This window comes from Jaculus jaculus, chromosome 8 (assembly GCF_020740685.1).
Source record: "Jaculus jaculus isolate mJacJac1 chromosome 8, mJacJac1.mat.Y.cur, whole genome shotgun sequence".
Taxonomy (NCBI): domain Eukaryota; kingdom Metazoa; phylum Chordata; class Mammalia; order Rodentia; family Dipodidae; genus Jaculus; species Jaculus jaculus.
In genome coordinates this window covers 110,572,728-110,594,583 of record NC_059109.1, presented here as the reverse complement: position 1 = coordinate 110,594,583, position 21,856 = coordinate 110,572,728, and the positions used below count along the sequence as shown (strand labels likewise).

The following is a 21,856-nucleotide window of genomic DNA, read 5'->3' as shown; positions in this document are numbered from 1 at the left end:
GCCTTCTTCCCAGTCCCTCAAACTTTAGATATAATAATGATCCTGTGATTATATGGGGGCTTTTTTTTTGTCTTTAAGTGTTCTTACTTTTTAGAAGTACATACAAAACTATGCCTGGTATTCCAGGGATAGGGGCGAGTGAGGCACAGATCTCAAACTCACAGCAGTCCTCCTACCTGTGCTTCTGGAATTAAAGGTGCATGCCATTATACCTGGCTGGTTTTTAAAGGTTGTTTTTTGTTGTTGTTACTGTTTTTTCGAGGGTGGGCGTTCAAGGTAGGGTTTCACGTTAGCCCAGGATGACCTGGAATTCACTATGTAATCTCAGGGTGGCCTCAAATTTACAGTGATCCTTCTGTCTCTGCCTCCCCAATGCTGGCATTAAAGGGGTGCACCACCACGCCCAGCTGGTTTTTAGTTTTTTAAGACAGGGTCTTATGTAGCGGGGGCTGATCTCAAACTGGCTCTGTAGCCAAGGATGATATTGAACTGATTCTCCTGCCTAAGTCTCCCAACAGTTGGAATTACAGGTATGTGCCAACACACATACATCTCCCTCTTTTACAATTATAATAATACATTCAGTTAATAGCTCTGTATGTTTGTCAGTCCACCCATTTGTGAATACAGTATGGCTATAGAGGATAGATCACTAAAAACAGAATTGCTAACTCAAAGGTTGATTTTAACAGTCATTGCCAGCCTGGTCTTACAGCCGTGGATCCAGATTATAGGAGCATCTTTTTGTCTGCACACTCATCTACATAGTGAACTTGGTACAGCACATTCATTGAATGTTTTACAGTACCAGGCTACTGAAACAAAATACTGTTTTCATGTGTCAGGGAAACTGTTACTGCCTGCCAACCACAACACTTTATCTGCAGTCCTTGGCCACCGGCACAGAAGGAAGGCTTAGATATGGGTGCCATGGTCACTGGCCCAGTTAGTAAATGGTGGAGAACTAGTGTTAAACTCAGGCTTTGGGGGACTGGAGAAATGGTTCAGAGGTTAAGGCACTGACTTGTAAAAACTGATGGTCTGAGTTCAATTCTTCAGTACCCACATAAGTCAGATGCACAAAATGGTGCATACATCTGGAGTTTGTTTGCAGCAGCAAGAGGCTCTGCTGTGCCCTGCCTCCCTCTCTCTCCCCACTCCACCCTCTTTCTCTCCTTACTTGCAAATAAATAATATTTTAAAAAATAAAGTAGGGCTGGAGAGATGGCTCAGCAGTTAAGGCACTTCCCTGCAAAGCCCAACAACCCAGCTTTGATTCTCCATTACTAACCACATAAAGCCAAATGCACAAAGTGGCACATATATCTGGAATTCTTTTGCAGTGGCAGGAGGCCCTGGTGTGGCCATTCTCTCTTTCTACCTCTTTCTCTCTCAAATAAAAAAAAATAAAAGTTAAATAAATGATGGGTGTGGTAGTGCACACTTATAATTCCAGCACTCGAGAAGTGGAGATAGGAGAATCGCTGTGAGTTCAAGGCCAGCCTGGTACTACAGAATAAGTTCCAGGTCAGCCTGGGCAAAAATGAGACCCAACCTCAAAAACATAACGATAAAGTAAATTCAGGTTATTCCTTGAACACCTGCATTCTTTTATAGAAAAATGTGTTATTATTTATCTGCAAACAGAAAGAATAGAGAAGGAGGGAGGGAGGAAATGGGCAAGCCAAGGCTCCTACCACTGTAATCAGAACTCCAGATGCATGTACCACCTTGTACATATGGCTCTAAGTGGGTACCGGGGTATCGAAACTAGGCTGTCAGGCTTTGCAACCAAGTGCCTCTTACCAATGAGCCACCTCTCCAAACTCTTTTGGTGCACCTTGGTTAGCTTATTAGGCAGAATTAGACTCTGCTTTGAGAGGGAAGCTGGGAACACACAGCCTCACACTGGCTCAGAGAAGACCTTAACTTCTGCTTTCCCTTCATTCCCAGACCCTGTCCTTGGTGCTTAGGACAGGGTGGCCAAAGTGTGTGCTGTTATAGGTACCCGAGGGTCATTAAACATAAATAATCTAAGGCCAGGCATGGTGGCACATGTCTTTAATTCCAGCACTCAGGAGGCAGAGGTAGGAGGATCCTGTGAGTTTGAGGCCGCCCTGAGATTACATAGTGAATTCCAGGTCAGTCTGGGCTAGAGCGAGACCCTACCTTGAAAAACAAGCAAACAAAAAATCCAAAAACATAAATAATCTGTACAGATAACTACCACAAACAGAGCCTGTTTCCCAGGCCTGGCTCTTGGCAAGGAAGATAATCGTACGAATGGAAGTACCAAAGCCAAAGTACACGGGAAAGACCCCACGGCAGTAGTGCAGATCAGAGGAGAAAAGAAGCAAAACCTGAGTAGCTGGTAAACATGTGCTGATGCTGAGACTCACTCACAATGTTACAGAACAAAGAAGTGATAGTTAGGACTAAAGCCCTACACTCCATGGCGCTTGGGGAGAGCACTGTAGACGCTGTGCTGGATCAAAGCAGAAAAGGGGTTTTTCTGTTTTTTTTTTTTTTTTTTTTTCATTTCAAGATAGAATCGCTTTAGCTCAGGCTGACCTGGAATTCACTATTTAGTCTCAGGGTGGCCCTGAATGCTTGGCGATCCTCCTACCCCTGCCTCCTCAGTGCTGGGATTAAAGGCTTGTGCCACCATGCCCGCCTGTGAACGGGTTCTTCAACTGACTGCCTTCTTGGATGTGGGCAGGCCCTAGCTTTGGTCCCAGAATAAAAGCACAAGATCATGAGCTAACCCAGGCTTACCTCATGCATCTGTCTGTGTGTCCACACGTTGTCTTATTGAACTTCTGACCATGCTAGATAGATGGGGTCCGGTTTTCCTAGGAGGGTCTTAAGGCTTCTGACTTTCAGTTTTAAGTCTTTTTCTACTTTCCACATTTGAGTTTGTGTTTCTGCCACATAACACACACACACACACACACACACACACACACACACACACACACACACACACACACACCTCTCTGCCTCTCTCCTCCAAGAAAGAAGAGGAGGATTGGGGATTGGGTACCAGATGCTGATACCTATATTACATCTCCTGGAGTTTGTTCTCAAGGACAGATGAGCAAGTGGGTGGGGCCAAACAGGTCAACAACAAATCTTTGGGAGGTCAACAGATATGTCAGTGGTGGACAGCATAAGGCAAATATCCCAGGCTTCTTACAGTGCTCATTTCAATGGACTTTGTCACTTCGATTATGTATGAAGAAAGTAAGATGCCAATAGAAGTGAAAGGATGTCTAGAGCCACATAGTAATTAACAAATGGCAGTGCTGGCAGTTGGAGTATAGTTCTATGGTAGACAACTTGCTTAGCATGCATGAGACATGGGGTTTAATCTTCAGCACCACAAAAGGGGTGACACTATTGGGATTAAAATTTACTCTCGCCGGGCATGGTGGCACCTTTGATCCCAGCACTCTGGAGGCAGAAGGAAGATTGCCTTGAGTTCAAGTCCAGCCTGAGACCACATAGTGAATTCCAGGTCAGCCTGTGCTACAGTGAGACCCTACCTCGAAAAAAAACAAAACAACAACAACAACAACAACAAAAACCGCCGTGCGTGGTGGCGCACACCTTTAATCCCAGCACTCGGGAGGCAGAGGTAGGAGGATTGCTGTGAGTTCGAGGCCACCCTGAGACTCCATAGTGAATTCCAGGTCAGCCTGGGCTACAGTGAGACCCTACCTCGGAAAAACAAACAAACAAAAAAAACCCTCATTCTCTTATTTACTAAGAAAGCTCCCTTTTTCCATGCACTCCACTGCTCCTTACAGAGAAGAAGGGTCTTAGAGCTTTGAAGCTGGACAGATGCCTTTACACATGTCACTTTGCTAATTGAGATGGCCTTAGCCTGGTAGGGGAAACCTGTACCTCCTGTCTAGGTCCTTTTGAACTAATCTCTCCCTCCCTCTCTTCCTCCTTCCCTCCCTCCCTCCCTCCCTCTCTCTCTCTCTCTCTCTCTCTCTGGTTTTTCAAGGTGGGGTTTCATTCTAGTCCAGGCTGATCAGGAATTCACTATGTAGTCTCAGGGTGGCCTCAAACTCACAGCCATCCTCCTACTTCTGCCTACCGAGTGCTGGGATTAAAGGCATGTGCCACCAAGCCTAGCTCTTTTTTTTTTTTTTTTTAATACTTTTGCCAATAAAAAAAAAAAGAGAGAAAGAGAGAGAGAATTGGGTGCACTTAGTCCTCCAACCACTACAAACTCCTGACGCATGCATCACTGTGCATCTGGCTTTACATGGGTACTGGGGAATTGAACCTAGGTCCTTAGGCTTTGCAGACAAGCCCTTAACTGTTGAGCCATCTCTCCAGCCCTTTCTTCTTTTTTGAGGTAGGGTTTCACTCTAACCCAGGCTGACCTGGAATTCACTATGTAGTCTCATGCTAGCCTCAAACTCATGGTAGTCCTCCTACCTCTGCCTCTGGAGTGTTGAGATTAAAGATGTGCACCACCACCAAGCCTAGCTTTTTTTTTTTTTTTTTCTTAAAAAAATTGGGGCTGGAGAGATGGGTTAGTGGTAAAGGCACTTGCCTGCAAACCCGAAGGACCCAGGTTCAATTCTCCAGGTCCCGCGTAAGCCAGATGTACAGCTGGCACATGTGTCTGGAGTTTGTTTGCAATGGCTGGAGGCCCTGGTGCACCAATATTCTCTCCTCCCCCCTTTCTCCCTCCTTCTGTCTCTAATAAATAAATAAATATGTAAAAATTAAATCTTAAAAACATACTTTATTTATTTATTTGAGAGAAGGCGAGAGAGAATGGGTATGTCATGGCCTCTGGCCACTGCAAATGAACTCCTGTTGCATGCACTTTTTTTTTTTTTTTTCTCGAGGGTCTCACTCTAGCTCAGGCTGACCTGAAAAATGCACCTTCATATGCAGCTGGCTTATGTGGGTGCTGGGGGATCAAACCTGGGTTCTTAAGCATTGCAAGCAAGTGCCTTAACTGCTAAGCCATCTCTCCAGCCTTGTTTTTCTTTTTTGGCAGTATCTCGTTGTAGTCCAGGCTGGCCTCAAACTTCCAATAGTTTGATCTGGTTATATATTCAAAGATGACCTTGAACACCTGCTCTCCTATCTTTATCTCTCTAGTGTTGTGATTACAGGCATGTGTATACCATGACACCTGGCCAGAACTTCCAGATCACATTGTCTTGTAAAGAAGTAAACCTTTCTGGGCTGGAGAGATGGCTTAGCAGTTAAGCACTTGCCTGTGAAGCCTAAGGACCCCGGTTCAAGGCTCGGTTCCCCAGGTCCCACGTTAGCCAGATGCACAAGGGGGCGCACGCGTCTGGAGTTCGTTTGCAGAGGCTGGAAGCCCTGGCACGCCCATTCTCTCTCTCTCCCTCTATCTGTCTTTCTCCCTGTGTCTGTCACTCTCAAATAAATAAATAAATAATGAACAAAAAAAAAGAAGTAAACCTTTCTCAGCAAGTGTTTAGTTTGTGAACTTTTTGTCCAAGTGAAAGCCATCTCTCCAGCCCTTTTGGGGTTTTTGTTGTTGATATTGTTGTTTTGTTTTTTTCAGGTAGGGTTTCACTCTAGCTCAGACTGACCTGGAATTCACTATGTAGTCTCAAGGTGGCCTCAAACTCTTGGTGATCCTCCTACATCTACCTCCTAAATGCTGAGATTAAAGGCTTGTGCCACCACCGCTTGGTTTATCTTATTCTTAATTAGGATAACATACTAGAAGACAAAAGTTTTAGTGAAGGACCTTGGTAGAAGAAAGATTCAAGTCTTTGAAATCTGGGGAGGTTCCCAAAACCTGGACTTTCTACTTCAGGGTGTGGCCTTTCTGCCTGTGCCAGCCCTCCCCGTCCATCCTGCCCTTCAGCAGGCCTTCAGAAGGCCCAGCCTTCCTTAAACCAGCTGCATCTGGTTGAACACCAACGGAAATCCCTGGTATTTTTCTTTCATGCAACCAACCATGGAGATGTAGGTCAGGCACTGCTGGCCTGGCAGTTACACAGCCTCAGGTTCACTCCCTGCACCTGCAGCCGTGTTCGCTGTGCCCTGTGGTCCTAAGAAGGAGAGGGCTAAACAGGCTGGGAATCTTCAAGGGCTCATGTGGGCTGAGCTGCTGGATAAAATGCTGGAAAAGACCATGTGGAATGTGGGGACTGGGAAGGCTCTGCCCTAGTGTGTCCTGGTACCTCTGCTAAGCTTAGCATCATCATCACTGATGAAGGAGACAAGGCAGGTCCCATCCTCTGGTTGGCTTCAGCTGGGTCCCCACATCTGCACCTGAACCCCGCTTGTCTGCTGTTTACAGAATTGAAGCTGCCGCCCTTTGGGAGACAGCCTGTTTTCATTTCTTCTCTCAGCTGTCTGGTCTCCATGGACCTCACCTACACGTTTGTGCGTGCCCGTCCCCCACCATGCTGCCCCACGAGGCTCCCCAAGCCTGGCATACAGCTGGCCTTTGTTCTCTTCAGCAGAACTGCCAGCTTTGCGCCTGGCACCAGGAAGGGCTTTTCTTTCTGGCCCTCATGCAGGCTCTGCTGCCCTAGCCTTACCACACCTCCCGTGAAACTCAGCTTCTTTAACTATATTCTGCAGGGCAGGGCTGTGGCCCCAAAGCTATCATTTGTATGTCCCCGCTAAATTATCCAAACGTTTGTGTGCACTCTTAGTCCAGTACCTTTCCAATGGAGATAGGCTGAACATGGGAAGGAGGAAGTTCAGGGCTCAAGCCATATTGAGCTTTCTGTGTTTCTGAACCTCACATGTCTTGGCCTAAGATCAGTCAGTGTGTAATCTTGGGGATAACTTAGAGGTTAAATACAAATGGACAGGTTTTTAAAAATACTCATTTGAGGGAGAGTGTGCACCAGAGCCTCCAGCCACTTCAAACAGAGTCTAGATACATGTGCCACTTGATGCATCTGGCTTTATGTGGGTACTGGGGAATTGAACCCAAAGTCATCAGGTTTTGCAGGCAAGTGCCTTTAACCACTAAGCTCTCTCTCCAGCCCAAGTAGACAGATTTTATTTCAACAGTCAACATTTTTTCCATCTGTTATGATATTGGTTACCTATTAATAGTAGTATAAGCTGCCATTTCATTTTATTTATTCATTTACTAAGATACTGAGTACTATATGCCAAACAGCATTCTGCCTGCTGGAGACACCTGCCTTTCTGAGGCTCACATGTCAAAAGCACAGAGCGCTGGGTGTGGTGGCCCATGCCTTAATTCCAGCGCTTAGGATGCTAAGGTAGGAGGATCACCATGAGTTCAAGTTCAAGGTCAGCCTGGGACTACAAAGTGAGGACTACAGGGTGAGAAACCCTACCTCAAGAAAAATTGAAAAAGACAGAGTGATTGGAAGCTAGGCAGGGAGGTTAAAGGGTAGTTATGAGCAGAGTTCTTTGTAGCCTAAAGGAGTAAAGTGGAACAGTCTGGAAAGAACAGTCCAGACAAAGGTTCCATGAAAAGGAGTGCCTGGTATGTCTAAAGAAGAGCACAGAGCTGACCATAAGCAGAGAGAAGATAAAAGGATAGCTCTTCCTCCAGATGAGATGGGCAGGGCATAGGGGGTGTAAGCAGACAGGAGTCGACTTTCCTGGTTCCTCTGTCTGCTGCATGGTGAAGGAAATAGCTCCCGGTATGGAGGCTGCTTCAACAAGACTGGCAAGAAATGGTGTTGGCTTAGATCAAGTGGCAGCAGTGGAGGTAGTGGAAGTGAGTATGTTTGAATATAAGCCAACCCCATGAAAGCAAGTAAATGGATAGAATAGCATGAAGTAAATAATCAGTAATACCTTGGATAAAGCCAAACAGTGATGGCTGAAATGGTGGATGGAATGTGGGGACTGATGAGTCTGCTTCCTGCCAGCATTAAAAATCTGCTTCAGGGGCTGTAGACATGGTTTAGCAGTTAAGGTGTTTGCCTGCGAAGCCTAAGAACCACAGTTCGATTTCCCAGGACTCACGTAAGCCAGATGCTTGACAAGGGGCGCATATATTTGCAGTGGCTAGAGGCCCTGGCATGCCCATTCTCTCCCTCTCTACCTCTTTTTCTGTCTCTCTCAGAAATAAATAAAATACTTTTTTTAATCTGCTTCCAGCCCAGTATGGTGGCATATGCCTTTAATCCCAGCACTTGGGAGGCAGTGTTGGGAGGATTACCATGAGTTTGAGGCCACCCTGAGACTTCCTAGTAAATTCCAGGTCAACCTGGGCTAGAGCGAAACCCTAACTCAAACAAAAAAACCACAGCTGGGCGTGGTAGCACACACCTTGAATCTCAGCACTTGGGAGAAAGAGGTAAGAGGATTGCCATGAGTTCGAGGCCACCCTGAGACTACATAGTGAATTCCAGGTCAGCCTGAGCTGGAATGAAATTCTACCCCGAAAAACCAAAAAAAAAGGGGGGGGTCATGTTCCATCTTAGAAAATAGCAAATAATGTCACCAAAGCTACTTGGCATGAATTTTGTTAACAAGGTAATGATCAGATGGAGGGTGTTCCTCCCTCTGCAAATGCTTGCCTTGGGGTGTGAGTACATGTCAGTCCTTAAAGTCATCTCCAACTTCCAAGGCCTAAGGAGAGCCGATTCGCAGTTAAAACTGTGTAGAGAAATGATGACAGAAGGAAGGACTTAATGAGACAAGTGTGGCGCACATATTGCAATCCCAGCACATAAACTGAGATGGCAGGATTGCTGGAGTTCAAGGTTAGTTTGGGCTATATAGCAAAAACTTGGTGATCCGGGTGTGGTGGCGCTCGCCTTTAATCCCAGCATTTGGGAGGCAGAGGTAGGAGGACCGCCATGAGATTACATAGTGAATTCCAGGTCAGCCTGGCTAGAATGAAACCTTACCTCAAAAAAATAAAAATATAAAAACCTTGTTGAGAGAGAGGGAGATTCCTGAGCCTTCACCCTTCCTATTATACTGACAAACAGTATGCTGGAGGTTCACACCCTCCCTAGTAGCTGAACTCAGGCAGCCTCCTCACCCCTGTCTTAGTTCTCATTGGTAAAATGAAACAACACCTACTGGCAAGATTGTGAGATATTGAGCTGTAACTTAGTAACTATTAGGCCACTAGCTGTTATTTATAAACTATCATCAGAGGCACTATGAGAAAATGCTAATTGGAGCCACTAATAATAGCTAACATTTATTTAGCACATCCCATGGACTCTTTAATTCTGCTCCCGTGCCTGTGGACTAGCTCAGGGGGATAAAGGGTCCTGGCCCCACTAGGGTTGATGCCAGGTCCTGCTGACTCTGTGTGTGGCCTTTGGGGATGGCTCTTCATCCCCCCAGCCCCCCCCCCTGCCCCCGCCCCTGGGTCTCCGTGTTTGTCTGTTCAAGGAGAAGTTGAACCAGAAGCCTCAGGAGCCAGATCGTGACAGTAAGACTTAAGCAGTTATCCAGTGTTCTGGGCATTGCCTAGGAACATAGTCCAAGTGCCTGTACCTCACAGGTGCCCTCAGTTCTGCTCCTTGAGGGTTGGTGACTGAGGCAGAGAAGGAAGAAGACTAGAGGACTAGGATGTGGGAAAGGCAGTCCTGTGGGAACTTTCCTTGGGGAGATTTTGGTTACTTGGAGGGAGGGCCTCAAGAACCTGTAGGAAAGGGTGTTGTAGGGGATTTGCACCCACCCCCAAATCCTCCAGAGTATTGCCCTATGCTGTGGAATTCCAAATATTTCCGATCAGATAAAGGTAGCTGAAAATACTCAGGACTTGTCTGGACTAGTTGGAGGCAGTGCTGGGGTGAAGAGGTTCAGGCCACGCTGCCTCTGAGTTCTGACCACTTGGAGGAGCGCGTCCTGGCTCACAGGATGTTCCCGCAGTCCTCCCAAGGCTTCTTAGCATCAGGGCACGTGCAGCGGCCTTGAGGTGGAGGAGGGTCACACTCTTGCTGCAATAAGTCCTGCCATGAGTGCAAGAACCCACGTGGTTGCTCATGTGTCCATGTGTCAGTTACTTTTATCTTTCTCCTTCTTGAAGCCCTTGGAGAGCCCAGCAGTAAAATCTTTTTCACTTGTATCAGGGAAAATTCCAGATGGGAATGGATTTATCCCAAGTGAGCTAGTAATGGAGCTAGACACAAACCCCACCTGGCCAGTGCACGTCCTTGCCCTCGCCCCAGCAGCCAGAACTGGACAATCCCTTTCCACAAGGAAGATCGTGGTGGGCGTTAGAGAAGGGAGCCAGGAAGCTTTGGACCCTGGTTGCTCCAGCACAGTACAGAATAATGACTTTTCTAGTATTTTTCTCACAAGTACCTTCACAGGAAGTGAAGGAGGGAATGAAAAAAGAGACAACTGACCCTCCTTTTCTCTGGACCAAGGACAAGTCATTCACATAAAGCTAGACAGGCATTTGTTTGCAGCAGCAAGATACACACACACACTTAAAAAGAAAGAAAATGTAGGTTGAGCTTTAGATAAGCAGTAGGGAATGTTGGAAGGTCACTCTGGATTGAGTCTGCTCCAAAAGCATGCCTTAGACCTTCTGGCCTGGGACACTTGGAAGAGAATAGAGGGCTCTGGCCATCTCCTTATGAGAGGATAGGGTGTTTGCAGGGGTGAAATGAGAGGGCCGAGGTTAGAAGAAGCCTCCCAGTCCCAAGAGAAGAGTGCTTGAGATGACAGTAGCTGTGCTCTGGAGGCAGGCTAACAGGAGCCCACTCCACTGCCGATGCATACCTTGTGGGGAGGGATACGTAATTCCTTACTCCCTGCCCTCCTCTGTAACATGAAGAATAAGAACAGCACCCCTTGGTGTTGTCTGTTTTTAAGTTTTTTGAGACAGGGTCTCCTTATACAGACCAGGTTGGCCTCAACCTCATGTGTGATCTTCTTGCCCCCAAATGCTGGGATTACAGGACTGGGTGATTTATTTCTTTTTTCTTATTTTGGTTTGGTTTGGTTCCGTTTGGTTTTTTGAGGTAGGGTCTTGCTCTGGCCCAGGCTGACCTGGAATTCACTATGTAGTCTCAGGGTGTCCTCGAACTCACAGCTGTCCTCCTACCACTGCCTCCCGAGTGCTAGGATTAAAGTCATGCGCCACCACTCCCGACTAGAAGTGGGTGATTTCTTACATAGGAATGACGTAATGAATACCAGTTGTCATGTCCCCAGCCCTCCTGGGAAATACGGTTGCAAGCCCCATTGAGTGAGTCTACACCAGCGAATGCTTGCCTCAGTTCTCTCCCAGACCCAGACCAAGCAGCCTGGTTCAGAGCTTCGCAGGGATAGTTTTCTCGATTCCTCAGCAGAGGTGTTATCTCCTCCCGGCACAACCACTTCCTGTTCTGAGAAATGAGCACATCTGCCAAGCTCTGCTTCTTAGAACTAACGGGAGGTGGGGGAGAGGCAGGGGTAGGAGGGTTGACTAGCAGCGTTGAAGGAAGAAAAGGACAAAATGTGATGTGAGAATGCCTCCCAAGATTCCCTGAAGCCCATGTGGTAGCTCTTTTCGGACATCCCCGTCAGCCTGTGACTCCAGTCACTTTGCTTATCAAGCACTCTTTTTCGGAAGGGGGCAGGCTACAGGGTAGGATCTTACTGTAGCCCAGGCCGACCTGGAATTCTCTATGTAGTATCAGGCTGGCCTCAAACTTGCAGTGATCCTTCTACCTCAGCTTCTAATTGCTGGGCTTAAAGGCGTGCGCTGCCTCACCTGGTTTGCCAAGCACTTCTACCTTCTAATCTTACCTCCACAACCCTGTGAGGTCAAGGCAGGAAAAACTGCAACTCCAATGTCAAAAAGCTTGCTATGGTACCCACACTGGGGCTGGCTTGACTGAGGTATGTGCCCCAGCACAGTTTGTCCTCCCTTCTCTGCCCCTACTCCACTGTCTGCCTTTCTAGGTTGCCCACATCCAGGCCTCTATTCTCCAGGGAGTGGAGAAGGGTTTGTTCCTATTACATCACATCATGTAGGTCAACAGCTCCCCCAGGAAAGCCAAGGGAAGTGGATTCCAGCCACAAGCCTCACTCCTTCCGAACCACTGCCTGCAGCTCCTGCCAAGTGAGCGATAAGACCTCTGGGTTGCCCCCGCCCTCTCTGCTGCCTCCCAGAGATCTCCTCACAAGGCCTTGTTTGTCTACTCAGCTGGCATTTATCAGCTTCTCCCTCAGAGAAACTGAGGCCAGGAGCTAAACGTGACTCGGCAAGTGACTCATGGACTGCCTGTGCACAGCCATGCCAAGGCCATGGCAGGTTACACTGCTCATGTCCTTGGCACTTTCCCTGGCTGTTAAAAGCCCCTTCCTCTTCACCTACCTCTTTCCTGAAATAACTGAGTAGGAAGGAAGCGGTGGGCCCAGGCCTGGTGGCCTTCCAGTCACCCAAGAGGAAGGAAAGGCGTCTGGCACAGGAGCCTGTTCCTCACCGAAAGGGTTTCACTGCCCTCCTGGTTTTCGTCATATCCTTTCCCTGGGGTACCTCTGGCCGGGCTCAAGCTCATTCATTCAGCTAGCAGCCTCAGGACACCTTACCCTCATGGCCGTGGCCTGGAACATGAAGTTTGTTGCCCAACATGCTGACATTTAAACTAGCTTACCTATTTTGGCCAGATCTCTCAGTATGTCTGAGCTCGGAATGAAGGTCTTCTATCACAGAAGCACATGAGCCTTGTCCTTCATGGAGGCTGGAAAAGGGCTGCCCTTTTGAAACTGAGCAGAGTCAGGAACATAAAGGACCAGCTAGACTGTGGGTGTGGATGTCCCAGTCAGGCCACCAGCATGCTGTGTGACCTTGAGCAGGGCACAGATCATTTGTGGTCCTGAGACCCTCAGATGGACAGAGTAACAGTGGCACCCGGTGACAGCGTGTGGAGATGGTTGATGAGCTGACGTACAGAGAGAGCAGAGTGCTTCGCCCAGAGGCTGCTAAGGAAAAGATCAGCTGTGGCTACTACTGTGGTAGGACAGTCAGGCTTTTTGTGGATATAGATATCAGGGACTGAGATAACAGATGGGATATCAGAATAAGTGAATAAGAGCCTAGAACTTGGACAAATCCCAGGCCCACCACTGCCTAGGCAGGAATCTTTAGTGACATAGAACCTTCTTTCACATTGCTAAAATCAAGAAACACTGTGGCCCTGGGACTGGTAACACATACCTTTAATCCCAGCACTCAGGAGGCAGAGTAGGAGGATTGCCTTGAGTTCGAGGCCACCCTGAGACTATGAATTCTAGATCAGCCTGGGATACAGCAAGACCCTACCTTGAAAACCACCAAAAAGAAAGAAAGAGAAGAGAAGAGAAACAAACACTGTGAGCATTAAACAAAAGTATTCATCTAGAGTAGGTTCATTTATAATGGCTTCTGCTGTATTGCAGTTATAGTATGAGGTTCTAGAATTAAAGGTGAGAAAAACCCACAGTCTAATGGGGAAGACAGGATTAAAAAAAAATCTTTGAAATGAGTGTGACTGTACATGGAATTGGGAAATGTGGCTTACTGGGGGCCTGGCACAGGCAGACATTCAAATATCTTTAAAAAGGCCAGAACTGGTGGCACATGTTTGTAATTTTAACTGCTCAGGAGACTAAGGCAGAAAGATCCCAAGTTCACAGCCAGCCTGGGCTACAGAGAAAGTTCAAGACCTGCTTGAGTAACTGAGAGTCTGTCTCCAGTAGAAAGTAAAAAGATGTCTGGAAGAAAGGGGATTCAAGCGGAGAATGTGCTCAGCCTCAACGTGAGTGATCCCCTAGCACATGGGTTCCTTCCCTCTGGATAGGCCTACCTTTTCACCTTGACTTCTTCAGGGCTGCAGGTAGCTGTGAGAAAATCTGAGTCAGTCAGTTGAATGCCTCTGAGCAGAGATTGCCTGAACGGTGTGAGCTGTGTTTCAGGCTTAGGTCAGACTTGGTCTTGCTTGGGCTGGACCCCAAGACCAATGAGGAGACCAGCACACAGACAGAGCAGACAGGGACCTTCAGCCAAGAGGTATGTATACTTTCTCTCCATTCCTGCCTCATGTCTGTATTTGTTGCCTCTGCTGGAACATGATTTTCTTTTTGGGGTGCTAGAGATAGGAACCAAGGCCCCCCAAGCATGCTAGGCAAGTACTCTTTCACTGAGTGATATCCACAGCCCTTAGAGCATTGCTGTTTTTTGTTGTTATTGTTGTTGTTGTTGTTTTGAGAGTGACAAAGAGAGAAAGAGGCAAATAGACAGAAACAGAATGGGTGCACCAGGACCTCCAGCCACTGCAAACGAACTCCAGGTGCATGTGCTCCCTTGTGCATCTGGCTAAAGTGGGTCCTGGGGAATAGAGCCTTGAACCAGGGTTCTTAGGCTTCACAGGCAAGCGCTTAACCACTAAGCCATCTCTCCAGCCCACATTGCTCTTTTTTCACGTAAAATCCTTTAATCCTTCTATGGCTGCCACTATCTTGTCACTCAGGCCTCAGAGCTCACTTGCTTCTCCCCACTGCCCACACCAGTCCCTCGGGCCCTCTAGCTGTCATTTCTTGCCTCCAAAGTCCCACAATCACTGAAATTATCTTGTTTTTTCTGTGATTCTTTTTCTGCCTAAGTATTTCTCAATTTAAATATATATTTGGGTTGGGGAGATGGCTTGGCAGTTAAGACACTTGCCTACATAGCGAAAGGACCCAGCTTTGATTTTCCCAGGACCCACGTAAGCCAGATGCACAAGGTGGTGCATGTGTCTGGAATTTGCAGTAGCTGAAGGCCACGGCACGCCCATTCTCTCTCTCTCTTCTATCTGTCTATCTAATCTGCCTCTTTCTCTTGAATAAAAATAAAATAAATTTAGAAATACTTTTATGTATTTACAAGCAGAAAGAGAAAGATGAGGTAGGGGAGAATGAGAATGAGAGAATCAGTGCACCAGGGCCTCCAGCCTCTGCAAGTAAACGTCAGATGCATGCACCACTTTGTGCATCTGGCTTTATGTGGGTACTGGGGAACTGAACCCAGGTTGTTAGACCTTGTAGGCAAGTCCCTTAACTACTGATCCACCTCTCCATCACTATCAATTTTGTTTTCTTACCTCCCCAGGAGGCTTTTAAAGCAATTAGGTACTACATGTCCTCCCACGAAATTGGAATACTAGAGCTATACCCTGTTTCTCTTCATGTACTGTAGCTGTGTAGAGATCGTCTTCAGCTCATTGGAGATAATTGCACTGCCGCTGAGAACAGACTAGGATATAAGCCACTCTTTGGAATTCATCTCTGGTCACTGCTCTATGTCTAGTGCTGAACCTGGGGCATAGTAGATGCTAGTAGATGCTCCGTATACACCTGTGGTTTAACTGAAAGTTCAGAGACCCTGGGACACAGATATGTGTTGCACTGTTGGATGAGACATGGACAGGGACAAGGGGACTCCACAATGGAAGTCTTAGCTGACTGAGGAAGAGAGATGTGGGGAGAGTGACCAGTTAGAGGACACTGTCGGCACATGGTGTGAAGACTGCAGTGTGTGTGGCCAGGACCGTGGGACCTGAAGTGTTGGAGGAAGAACCTTGAAAGTGGTCCAGCCTGGACCTCTCCTGGGTCTCAGTCAGGAGATCTGGAGTCATAGTCTAGGCTGTGCCCTGAACCTGCTGTTGGAACTGTAGAAAGGGCAGGTGGGTTGGCCCTCCTGACTCACAAGTCCACTTGGCCAAAAGTTCATGACTTTCCTGTGAAAGTCATTGGTCATTGCATTCCCAGGAACCTAAAACCCCCACTTGGATCCTCAGGCAGTAAGCAATAGGCACAAAGAAACATCTTACACAAGCTGAGAATACAGACTCACTCCTGGGCCTGGGTCTCCTGTGACCTGCACCCACCCTTCACCTTGTCCCATGCCCACCACGGCCATTGAGGAGCAGCAGAGGCTTATCTGTGCTTTCCCAGACCTGGGAGCTCTGCAATCCTGTTTGTTTATCCAGACCAGCCGCCCGCCCGCTGAGAAAATGGCTGTGTTTGTTTCCAAGTGTGTTGTGTGAACTGTGGGCTAAATATACCCACTGCACTGCCTCTCAAGCCCCCACCCGCCCAGGAACAGCACACCCCACTCTGCTCAGCTCTCTGCCAAAGCAGTCCCCAGGATCCACACCCATGAGAGCCTGCTTCCCACCCCTCCCACCCCCAGGAAAAGGAGTCTTGAAGTGGAGATCAGCCTGGCCAGGAATGTACCCAGGAACGAACGGCCCAGTCAGTCAGTGCCTTGTTCTCTGTGTCCTGTCCACCCTGGAATGACTGTTCCTGGACAGTGAACGCTTTGTGCCCTTCTGGGGACAGGACCTGTTTACTCCAGCCCAGCCGTAGAGCCGAAAATTTCCTCTGGCTGCCAGCCCTCTTCTTCAGGAAAGTTCCCATTGCTGGGGAGCTTGTCTCTCCACTCTGGCTGCCACCCCAGTGTCCCTGGTTCTTTGTGGGATAACCAGGGCCTCTAGAGCTGTGCTCTCCCTTCTCCTGTGCTTCCACAGCCCAGGATCCTCCCCCATCACATGTCTTTCTGCAACGCTACCTAAGCCCACTTGATTTGGGGATAAGAAAAACCTCTCGAAAGCACTTTCTTTCTGAGACAGGGAGGGTCTCATGTAGCCTGGGCTGGCCTCCACCCACCGAATGCTGGGATTGCAGCATGCATTGCTGCACTCGGTTTATGTGGTACTAGAGGGTGGAATGTAGGGCCTCATTTGTGCTAGAGGAGCACTTTGCCAACTGAGCTTCACCCCCAGACCTCGTAAGTATGTTCTTATTCGCCAAGACCCACAGAAGCTAGCCAGTATGGACGGGAGACAGGGAGGAACACATAGCTACTGCCCTCCTCTGGCCAGGCCCTTGGCTCCCCCTCAGCCCCGTCACCACATTCTTGTGCTTCAGAACCCTTTGGTAATTGTCGTGGTGGCACATACCTACAGGCCCAGCACTTTGGAGGCTAAAGCAGGTAGATCACCACGCGTTTAAGATCATAGTTAGTTCAGGACAGCCTGGACTGCAGAGTAAGACCCTGTCTCAACCAGGACAGATCTCCCTCCCACAGCAGAAGGAAAGTGTCCTATTGGAGTAGCGCTCACCCTGTTTGCTGGGGATGGACCAGGGCCTCCCTCCTCCATGCTGCGCTGACATGCTCGACCAGGAGTGGCAGCCTCATATTCCCTGTGAAGCCAGGTCATCGTGCAGTCTGGTGCTGCTCTTCTGCTTGCTAGCCAGGTGTTCCTCACCTTAACCCTCAGGCATGTATCTCATGTATGAAATGGGACTTGCCTCCACTGTGACTGAGGAAGATGAGATGGGAGTAACAATGCCTGGCATCTAATGGACGTGTGTGTGTGTGTGTGTGTGTGTGTGTGTGTGTGCGTGTGTAGTCATGTGCTGCAGAACAGCTGGGATACGAACTGAGAGATGTAGTGAGAACATCAGAGTGTACTTAACAAGCCTGGATGGTAGCACACAAGAATTTGATGCAATGCATAGACGGTAAACAGGAGGTGTTAATACAGTCTGCTACTGTACAGTGACATGGTTACTTCTTATCATTATCAAGGATTACATAGTATATGTATACCACTGCTTGTGTTTCTTTCCTGGCAACATGTAGTCAAAACAGGCCTTGAACTTACTATGTTGCTGAGGATGGCCTTGACCTAACCATCCTCCTGCTTCTACCCTAAGTGCCGGGACTAACGGTGTGTGCCGCCACGCCCAGCTGTGCTTCACTCGTGCCGCTGGCAGCCCGGGAGGCTCATGTGCCCCAGTTGCTTCACAAACACATGAGGAATGATTCCACTGCTACATTGCAGGGACTGAAACTCACCAGGCTCCAAGTGAACATTTCGGGACCATTGTTGTGTCTGCTGTTGGCTGAGACATAGTCATGCAGCACGTGTGTCTATGCATTGACCCTGTCTGAGCATGTTACAGGAACAAGGAAGGCAAACCACAGGAACCAATGGACAATGGTTCTAAAGCATGCTGAGGCTGGGTGTTATTTTATCTTTAGAGAAAGAAAGAATTGGCATGCTAGGGCCTCAGCCACTGAAATTGAATTCCAGATGCTTGTACCACTTAGTGGGCATGTGGAACCTTGCACTTGCCTCACCTTTGTGTGTCTGGCTTGCATGGGATCTGGAGAGTCGAAGTCTGGGTCCTTAGGTTTCGCAGGCAAGTGCCTTAACTGCTAAACCATCTCTCTAACCCGATGCACACCTTTAATTCCAGCACTTGGGAAGCAGAGGTAGGAGGATCACATTGAGTTTGAGGCCAGCCTGAGACTGCATAGTGAATTCTAGGTCAGCCTGGGCTAGAGTGAGAGCCTACCTTGAAAACCACCCCTGCTCCCCCCCCCCCAAAAAAAAACATGCTAAGGAGATGGGTGTGGCGATGCATACCTGTAAGTTAGTGCTCCAGGAGCCCAGTGCTGATGCAAGAGCATTGAGAATTCAAGTCAACCTGGTCTGCGTAGCCAGACCCTGTCTCTGGAGAAGAAGAAAACGTGTGAAAAAGAAATCAAGGTTGGAGGTGGGCACAGAGAGGTGGGGGTGGTACTGTTTTAGACAGTGTGGTCAGGAGGATTAGCAAAGAGGCCATGTGGCTGGAGTGAGGCCAATAGAGTTCACAGGACTTAAGCAAACTGCAGCTGGTATGCTGGAGCCTTGGGGAGGTTGGAGCTTGAAGGGAGGATGCTGGGCAGTCTCCTTGAAGAGTTTTCTCCATCTAACTGGATGAGGAGCTTTGCAATAAAGGCCAAGGCTTCTGGCTCACTGATGCCTCCCCAGTGTTGTCATAAATGTTGACTGTCCTTTCAGTCTAGCCTGCACAGAGTATGTGGCACTCTGCTAGGTACCAGGAATGCAAAAAAAAAAAAAAAAAAAAGACCCTGTTTATGCCTGGGAAAGCGGCTGGAATGGAGGGCTGCCGGCAGGGCTGTGCTGTGATCTCATCTGTTTTTAGCAGTCTTCTGTGCGGAGAATGGGGGTGGGGGTAATCAGACCAGAAAGGGGCCAAGTGAATACTGGCAGGTGGAACCCAGCACCACTTGGGAATGGAGGTTCTGCCAGGGAACCTCTACTCTGCCATTTGGAACCAGGACGAGATAACCCTGTGGAGGAGCAGCATGGGCTCGGAGGCCTACTTTCGCTCCCACGACTTCACAGAGATATGTTGAGCACTGATTTCCAGTGGTTAGACACCAAGTTTGGGTTCTGATTACGCTGCTGATCAAGCTAGTGACCTAGTACGGTGCTCTTGATCAAGACCCTTGCTTCCAGATTCCAGCTTCCTGCTCTGTACATAGGGATAGCACATTCTAACTCTACTGGATGTGAAACTTAGGGCCCACTCCCTCCCTACCTCACCCCACCCCACCCCATCTACTAGCTGGTTGTACCCTTGGCTAGGGATTTGAGCCAGGCCCCTCCTTCCCGGGTGTCATGTGCTTCCCTGATGACTGAGCTTCAGGGCAGAAGCCTGGAGAGTTTACCTCCTCTTCTGCATGCTTGTGAAGTGCTCTGCTCTGTTCTTCCCACCCATTAGCCTGCCCTGCCTAGGTCCTCTCTAGAAAAGATAAGGAGCCTCTGGCTGGAAATCCTAAGACCCACTCACTAGCTGAAGCTGCCCAGGGGAATTGCTCTGAAAATCCCCACCTACGCAATCCAGGGGTGTAGCAGTGGAAAGGCTAGAGCCCCGTACCACTCTCCCACTCCACTACAGGCTCCTTCCTGCACCTGAGTGCCCCACACTCCTCACCTGAACTCCACTCCCGTCTGGCAGTCCCTGCCTGGCTTCCCTCCTTGCTGTTGGGCCCTGAGGACTAAGAAGGAGGGAAGCCCTTAACCCTTTCTCCGGCCCAGAGTGGGCACCGATGGCTAGTTTTTGAAGTCACTGAGGCCACTGCATGCAGATGACCCTCTCCTACCTACTGATTCTGTGCAAGGGTTCACATGGTTTCTTTCTTTCTCCATCCCTCCAGGACACTTTTGTGGAGCTCTATGGGAACAATGCAGCAGCCGAGAGCCGGAAGGGCCAGGAGCGCTTCAACCGCTGGTTCCTGACGGGCATGACTGTGGCCGGTGTGGTTCTGCTGGGCTCGCTCTTCAGTCGGAAATGACCAGACACTGACAACACGTTCACCCTCTCGCTTCCCACCCTGCCCCCACCACAACCCTCTGTTCAGCCACCAGTACCACCAGGAGAACCACTACATGTAGCCCATGACCCCTGTCACAGGGTCGGGCCCAGACCAGGTCCTCTGCAGTTAGCTTTCTAGAACCTACCACGCTTCTGTAAGAACAACCTTCCTCCACATCTCAGTTTTCTTGGCCTCCAAATCTACAAGGTTTTCCCCAGATCTGCCCCTTGGAGGTAGGAGTGGGAGGGGGCAAGCTGAGGGGCAGGAGGGCCTTGCCTGATAGGTGGACCCCGAATTACCCCCTAGCCTCCAGAGAAGGTTTTCCTGGCAGGGAGCTGGAAATCCTTCCAAACTCTTCCCCAGAAAGACTAGATTGCCTTTGTTTTGATGTTTGTGGCCTCAGAATTGATCATTTCCCATTCCCGTGTGGCCCTGGGCCCTCCTTCCTTCCAGCTCTACCCCCAAGAGCCATTGAAAGGCCGCCTTTGACTAAGTAGAAATTCAGGCTGCTTGGAATAAAGCAGCAGGGACTGGGGCTCCACACCTCTGGCCAGGCCAGCCCACTCCTGGTCCTGAATGTCCCCCAAACCTAGGCCTCTAGCTAGAGGCCAGCCCCACCCAGGAGGAGGGGCTATAGCTGCAGGAAGTACCCCATGCTAGTGCTTGGGTGGCTCTTGAAGTTAGCACCACCCTAGTCCCTTCCCCGCCCCTCCCCCTGCTCCCATTACCGTGACTGAGGGACCAACTGGGCCCAGGACAGGTGTCCAGAGCTGTTTATGGCCTCAGCTGCCTCACTTCTGCAAGATCAGCCTGGGGCAGCATCTTTGCCTTCGGCTGCTGGCCATGGAGTCCAGCAAGGCCTCAGCCTGGAAGTGAAGGGGAGCTATAGGGAGCGGCTGGGGGAGCCCTGGGGTCTTCCCTACCTCAGGCAGGAAGGGCAGGAAGGAGAGCCTAGTGCACAGGGTAGGGGCTGGGGAGCCTGTCCTGCCTGACCAGGCAGATTTGTGTCCCGCCCCCACCCAGCCTGGGCAGCAGGGCTGCCAAGGCCAGAGTGGTCTGGCCAGGAACCCTTCAGGCCTCCCTCTCTACTCTGCTTCACTCTTGGCCCTTCTCATCCCTGCGGGTCCCAGCCCAGTTCTGGCCACCCCGGGCTCTCTGCTGTATATATTCGAAACTAGTTTTTATTCCTTGTGAAGATGATATACTATTTTTGTTAAGCGTGTCTGTATTTATGTGTGAGGAGCTGCTGGCTTGCTGTGCGCGTGCACGTGGAGAGCTGGTGCCCGAAGACTGACAGCCTGATGCTCCCTCCCTGCCCCCACCCCACCCCACACTTGTTCCAGCTCTTTGAACTAGTCTGTGTGAAGGTGAAAGTGCAGTTCAGTAATAAACTGTGTTGACTCTGTGAACCACAACCTCGACTCTGTGTGCTCTGCCCTGGGGAAGGGAAGCGCTCTCCTCTGGTCCTGGCTCTGCAGCCCTGGTGATGGAGCTAGAGTTCACCATGTCCCTTCCTCCAGTCCTAAAGTTCTTCACCTGGACATTAGCGGGAAATGTTGGTTGAGCATCTGCTGTGTGCTGGTCACCAGGGCTGTGTACGAACAGGACAAAGTTTCCACCCTCAGGAGAGAGAGTCACAGCTACTCAGCAAGTGTGTGCTGAGCCCTGGGCAGCCCTGCCTTTCTGGAGCTTGCCTTCTAGTGGGGAAGCCAGATGCCGAAGCACAGCGCTGGCTGCTCGAGGGCT

The 21,856-nt window shown here is 49.2% G+C and overlaps 1 protein-coding gene across 1 annotated transcript in view; it reads left to right on the top strand.

Annotated features, from left to right (window-relative positions):
* Positions 1 to 21,525, top strand: part of Bcl2l1 (BCL2 like 1) — a 60,328-nt gene extending 38,803 nt beyond the window's left edge. The window contains exon 3 of the mRNA XM_045157418.1: positions 19,952 to 21,525. Coding sequence (XP_045013353.1) covers positions 19,952 to 20,089 — 138 coding nt within the window. The 3' untranslated portion in view covers positions 20,090 to 21,525. The remainder of the gene's footprint in view (positions 1 to 19,951) is intronic.
* Positions 21,526 to 21,856: the final 331 nt, after the last annotated feature.